Source organism: Berghia stephanieae, unplaced genomic scaffold (genome assembly GCF_034508935.2).
Source record: "Berghia stephanieae isolate SIO BIC M18660-M18661 unplaced genomic scaffold, UCSD_Bste_1.3 scaffold2233, whole genome shotgun sequence".
In the NCBI taxonomy this organism is placed as follows: domain Eukaryota; kingdom Metazoa; phylum Mollusca; class Gastropoda; order Nudibranchia; family Aeolidiidae; genus Berghia; species Berghia stephanieae.
Genome location: NW_027623328.1, coordinates 1 through 6,972, shown reverse-complemented (window position 1 = coordinate 6,972; position 6,972 = coordinate 1). Strand labels below are relative to the sequence as shown.

At 33.0% G+C, this 6,972-nt stretch overlaps 1 protein-coding gene across 1 annotated transcript; it reads left to right on the top strand.

Annotated features, from left to right (window-relative positions):
• Window positions 1-562: 562 nt before the first annotated feature.
• On the top strand, window positions 563-6,570 carry LOC144961350 (lipoyl amidotransferase LIPT1, mitochondrial-like; the record flags this gene model as incomplete). Its single annotated transcript, XM_078894582.1, has 4 exons — window positions 563-582; window positions 3,376-3,728; window positions 4,294-4,477; window positions 6,505-6,570. Coding segments are annotated over exons 2-4 (600 nt in total), but the record flags the coding sequence as incomplete, so codon positions are not given.
• Between the last annotated feature and the right edge of the window lie 402 nt (window positions 6,571-6,972).

Below are 6,972 nucleotides of genomic sequence, written 5' to 3'. Positions count from 1 at the left end.
CGCTGATCATGTGACTGACGGATTGACAAGGGAATCGAATCGGAGTATGAATACCAAAATATATCGATACTGCTTTCACTTTAACTCTTAATTCACCCTGACTTAAAAGGAATAAAACTGTTAAATATTACACGCATTACCTATCCAAAAAATGTTAATTGCCCCAAGAAGAAATGATGTATTAGCAGAAGAAAATGAACTGCGGCAATGGTCATATCAATATCTTTACCCATCGATTTGATTGATCAATTTGAAGTGATTAAAAAGAGAACATTTATAAACATGAATTGATAACTTATCTAAACGAAAATTAAATACTTTTAAGGCCTGACTTTTACTATGAAAGGACTGTGTCACTTTTGCCATTGAATAATTTAAGCATTAAAGATCACGTCATTACTAAATCGAAGTTTTAAAATCATGATTATGTCTATCGTTTATATTTTCTACATTGAGTCACTGAAGCTGCGGCGAAGTGTCTGTAATTAAAAAGAAAGTAAAAGGCAATCTTAGTATAAAATCGAAAGTAAAAGTAGGGTTCTTCAACCTTATTTTTGTGTTTTTGTCTTTGTTGACTTTGTTGTTCGTGTTAAGATAATATGGTTTGATGTTGTAGAATTGTAATTATTATGGAATTAAGATGCATGGGGTTACGGCACGTGAAGAACTGATCTTTTGGCATTTAAGTCACCAGGATAGTTCTCGTGCAGAACAAAATAGTAGATAGCTAGTTGTAATTCAGTGATGTTGAATTTTGTTTTTCAGTATTGTTTATTATCGTTTTATTTTTATTATTATTGATATGCGTGTGTTTTGCCCATTCCATTGCTATTGCCTTGCCAGCAAATGACATATGACTCTGACTCATCTGAATCAGACTCTAATCATTTTCATCTAGTTCAAATTTCAAGTTCAAGACTCAATCGCAATTCAATTTCAATGATTCAATGTACTTTCTGCCAGATCTAACAGACTCAGCTATCCAATCAATGTGGATGGAAATGGACAAGGAGAACAAAAAAAAAAAAAGGGGGGGGGCACCAGCTCAACTGAAACCACCAGAGATCGGTCTTGATCTCTTTGCCTTTACATGTGAAACGAACGCGCTACCAATTGAGCTGTCAGCACCCTCATTGGCATTGGACCATCGGCCTCTGCCTCTGGTCTCTGGATCAATCATCCCCCCATAATATATTTTTTTAAATCTCCTCTATAGGCTTGCTGTGAAACTACGGAAGCCCTTCCCTTTTTGCTTGAGTTCAAGACAATTTAAATTATTGAAATATGATTTTGTTATCGTTTCGCGTATTTGTTTATGTGTGTGTGTTTGTGTGTGTGTGTGTGTGTGTGTGTGTGTATGTGTATGTATCTATGTGTATGTGTTGTGTATGTTTGCTTGTACATGAATGTTATAATAATATTTTTTTTAAGTCATTGTCTAATTTCCAAACAAAAAAAAAACAAAAAACAGAAACATTCCAATAGGCAAAAAAGAAAAACAAAAAAAAAAAAAACAATAATACAAAACAACACAAAACAGTTAAATAAAATTGAAAACAGGTTTCAGATGTCCAAGACAAAGAATCACATTCACAGGAGCAGGAAATCAAACACACACACACACACACAAACAAATACGTGAAATGATAAAACCATATTTCAACAATTAAAATTAAAATCTTCTTGAACTCTAGCAAAAAGCTTTGCATGTACAACTGATGGTACTGAAATATGACAGACAGGAACACTGCCTTCTTGTGATTCTGGATTGGGTTCGAAATGGTATACCGCCTTTCCAAAATAATTTAATTGCCCCTAGTTTCATATGAGATTCAATCACTGAGACTCAGACAACTTTGTCAAATCTGTTTAAAATCCAAAGTTTTCTTTAAAATATTTATTGTCCATCTTTTAATTGATCTTGACAAGGTTGATTTTTCTGCGTTCACATCTGCTTTATTTTAATGTGTTATGTGCAAAAAGAAAATCACTCATTTTAATTTTAATGGAATAAAAAATGTGAGGCTTTTATGAATACTTTGCTCCTCTCAACTTTATTGAGAGCTTGTCTGTATCAGGTCAATTGATGTATTTTCGATTTAGTATTGACGTGTTGACCTATTTTAAAAATTTGAAATTAAATTTATATATTTCAACCTTGTAATGATTTATAACTTTATTTTTTTATAACCCATTGAACTGCGTGATATGGAGCAAGTCAACTCGCCCTAGCTCATTTTGCGGCACTGCACTGCGGCTGATGCCTGGGTTTTTCCAGTCTTACCTTGGAATAGACTCCAAAGACAAATTTTCCTTTTGGGATAAATAAAGGGAATTTTATTTACAGTGTAGCACAGAAATTTTAAACAAGTTGGGACCAGGCCTATTTGTTCGTGATTTCCGTGTGGAGTATTTTACAAAGAATATGAAGAATGTGAGGGGTTGGGGGTGGTTTCAGTAAGGTTTCATTATAAGGATGTTTAGCATTAAGTCAGTCTTGTTTCATTCAATAACAGGTGGAATAATGTTCCCCTTTTGGTGTTATATAATAAATGACAAAGCATTGTTGATTACACACTAAGTACTTGACGTCTTTATCTACAAATCAACTATCTAATTACCGAGCTATACAAGTCCACCGAAAGGATACATGGAAGACAGAATCATAACACTTGATCATCGCCATAGTTAGAAGGAGGAAACTGTCATGATTTGGTCACAATGTGAGGCATGAAGGTTTGTGCAGAACGTTGATGAAGGGCACCCTTGAATGAGGAAGAAGAAGATGAAGACAAAGGAAAGTTTGGATGGACAATAATATCAAGGAATGAAGATGGAAGAAACTATTGGAGAAGGCCAACAATAGAGAAGAATGGCTGAAAGTGGTGAGAGCTGTACCCCATGTATCCCCCTGACAATCAATCAGATCATGGGATGAATGAATGAATTGAATTACTAGTTACTAGCCCTCCTTGCTTATCTCTCTTGCGTATATCTTCTCAACCCACCTTCCCCAACCCCAATCACATTTTGTATTTTAATACATAACAGTAATAGGCTATGTCGTCACTGCCTCGCTAGTCTCCCACTGATACTAGTACACATTAGATAGGGTGAAGTATAACATGCATAAAACACTGGTCAAACATACTTCTCACACCCCCTCCCTCCACTCAGACACACAAAGAACTCGAAAGTGAAGGTCCAATTTATTTAAGTCCATGTCTGCCTCTTATACAGTTCGAGAAATTCGTCTTGCCAGTACTGTGAAAATAGATTAAAACAGGGAATTGAGATTTTTTGTGTTCGAGATTTTCGTTGCTGCTTTGTATTTTATTTTCAAAATTTATTTATTGTTTTTGTTCTTTTTTTTAGATCATGGCTTTCCCTTTCAAGAGAAGGATTTTCTGTTCTGTGCATAAGACACTGATGCCTTTATTGTGTAGAAAAAGCTTAAAGCTGGTTTCGGATACGTTGGGGTACTATCCCATGATTTCAACTGAGGCACAGCATGCAGCAAACAAAATTGTATATCGTTCTCTATCAAATAACATCTTTGAAAATCTAGCTTTGGAGGAGTGGATTTATGAGTGCTGTGACCTATCACAAACTGATGTGTTGTTGGTTTGGCGAAGCAATCCATGTGTTGTCATTGGCAAACACCAAAACCCCTGGATAGAAGCAAATGTTCCCTTACTGGAAGAAAAGGCTATCCAACTTGCTCGAAGGTTTCTAATTTGTTTTTTTTTTATTTTTGTTGTTTTTTGTTTGTGTTCTTTTAGTCTTTTGAGAGATATTTACTATGTTAGCAATGTATCTATTTTTTTATTATTTGAAAACTATTATTATTATCTTCATGTATATTGTAAGCTTTGAAGATGATTAGGTTGATTAAACTGAACATCAATTTTATATTATTATTATCATTATTATTGTTATTATTATTATTATTATTATTATTATTATTATTATTATTATTATTATTTATTATATTATTATTATTATTATTATTATTATATTATTATTTATTATTATTATTATTATTATTATTATTATTATTATTACTCTTATTATTATTAATATCATCATCATCTTTGTATATCCGAGTATGGTGAAAAAGTATGAGTGAAGAACCTTTTCAAAGAAATCAACTTTGCATTTGCCCACCACAGGATTCAAACCATTGAACTACAGTTTGTAAGCTGAGTCTCCTATCACTGGACCTCGAAACGAAACGAGCCTTTTATCATTACTATCCTAATATCTCATGATTTTTTTTTTCTTGAATTGCAGATCAAGCGGAGGCGGAACTGTTTACCACGACATGGGAAATTTGAATTTATCGTTTTTGACGGACAGATCTCGCTATGACCGAAGAAAAAATCTGGAACTGGTTGTCAGAGCTTTGACATCACGATGGAAACTTGACCTATCTATCAATGATAGAGACGACATCATTCTTGATGGAATGCATAAGGTAAACAAGCATAATATCATAATGGAAACTCACAAAATAAGAGTAAAAGGAATGATTTTTTTCGGCAAATACTGTCGATATGATGTATTATAATTATTCCGAACACATATCTTCAGTAAATGGCTTTTCTTTATGTTTAATTACTTATCAACTCAAAACTGATATGGGTGATTAAGATGCTGAAAACTTTAATTTTTTAGCCAAGAATATGAGAATTGAGTTTTAAAAAACTAGTCCTGAGCTTTTGACCCATGGAGCTGAAGTTTATCCCAGTTTCTTTTATCTTGCAATGTACAATAGCAATTACTTGCTATCCTTTAGATAGGATACTAGTCTATTGCCAAATACTTTCCACCATATTTAAATGATCTAGCTACCGAATCACTTCCTATTCCACCCTGCCATAAAATCAGTTGATGTGATAGGTCAGTTATTCTGTTACATGTGACCATTTTCACCAGGTGATTCAGTGACAGGTATAAAACTCTGGCTTCATAAAGAAGCTCAATTTGTATTGCTGCTGTTTTTTGTCTTGATAAAAAAGGTACGATTTGTTTTCAGGTTCACTTCAACCCACATACAACTTGCATGTTACAAACCTTCATCTTTACCCAACTATTTCTTTAGTCCCTTTCATTTTCCTTTTTATTCTTTGTATCTGTCCCAATCTTTTTTCAATTTGATTTTCACATAAAACACGGATACCTTACAGAAGTTCCGTCTCCCTACAGAGGTTGAATATTACGGAACGCCATTCTTCACACTCAAGGGCCATTACCAAGCAGTTGATCATCTTTTTGCCAGTTGTTGCCTCCACATTTCCTATCCAGGACTTCCTTGGTTTGCCCCATGCCTTTCCTTCTAGCACTGATTTTTGGATGGTATTGTGTCTCTGAATATGTACATAATAAGTCAGTTTTCTCATTTTAACTTCTGCCAACAGTTTTCTCGACATTTGGCCTGCATCAATAAGAACCAGAATGTTTGATTTCTTTATGGTCCATGGTACTCTCAGAATTCTTCTGTATAACCCACATCTCAAAGGCACACACAAACACGGGATATATAACAAATTTCCATAGTTTTGGTGGAATCTCGAAAAAAAAAAACACATCGCTGTACCCAGCGGGGTAACTAAGGAAAATTGAGCATGGGGCTGTTCAAAAATATTTGTGACCCATCGACTCAACATGGTTTTTATATTGGTGTAAACCACATGCTTACAATTGAATTGAAGTCTAATTCATTAAATTATGGTCGTCAAATGTATATTTTGTGTTAAGGAAAATGAAGGATATTTCTTAACTCAAACTTTTATAAAAGTGAAAAATTTTATGATTCTAATCTCTTTGAATTTGAATGTAAAAATTGTGTTCCGTATCTACAGTTAACCAGAAATGTTTAATGTGCCATGCTGAAAGAAAGTGACGCTTTTGCTTGCCATCCATGTATTGATACAGATCTAATCTCTTGACACTTAATTTGTTATTGCACGGTAATGAATAAAATGGAATAATGATAATAATAATAATGATAATATAATAAATAATAATAATAATAATAATAATAATAATAATAATAATAATAATAATAATGAATAATAATAGTAGTAGTAGTAGTAATAATAATAATAATAATAATAAATAATAATAATAATAATAATAATAAATTAATAATTAATAATAATAATAATAATAATAATAATAATAATAATAGTAATAGGGACTGTGTTTGTCACTGGTTGTGTACCTTAGATATGTGAACACTTCTTCTTCAAGTACCAAGTCTGTGCCTGACATCGGTGATCATGGTACGCCATTCATCTCTCTGATCATATAACCTCAGAAAACTAAGATTAATAATAATAATAATAATAATAAGTATATTTATATTATGCCTTTCGTTGAAACCTCAAAGCGCTTAAAAAAAAAAAAAAAAAAAAATTCAAATACAATTCATTTTTCCCCTTGCTGCATTCAATATTGAAATAGAAGCTTTATTCGGATCCATTGTCTTATTTCATCTAGATATCCGGCACTGCGGCAAAGCTGACCAGAAACAAAAGTTACCATCATTTCACTGTTCTACACAGTGTGGGACCGGGTCAAAACTCTCGGCATGTCTAGTCTCACCATTGAAAAGCAGTGGAGAAGGACACTCCACATACACAAGTAGGTAAATGGCAATGCTAGCAAATAATAAAATATAAACAGTAGATTTAGCTTTTACTACTAGTACTACAGGGAACAACAGTTAAAGTTAAACCAAAAATGGCTAGGTCAAAAATTTTGGATAAATCAAAAATATTTTTTGAGGAATCTGTATTCTCTTTTTTGTTATTTTAATCACAGTATGGATAATTCAAATGCGATCAATTCCAATACACTGGTTAACCAAATAAAGTTTACTTACTTGTTGTAGTAGAAGTAGTAGTTGTTGTTGTTGTGCAAGAGCAGTAGTTGTAGTTAGTAGAAGGAGGAGAGGAGAGGAATAAA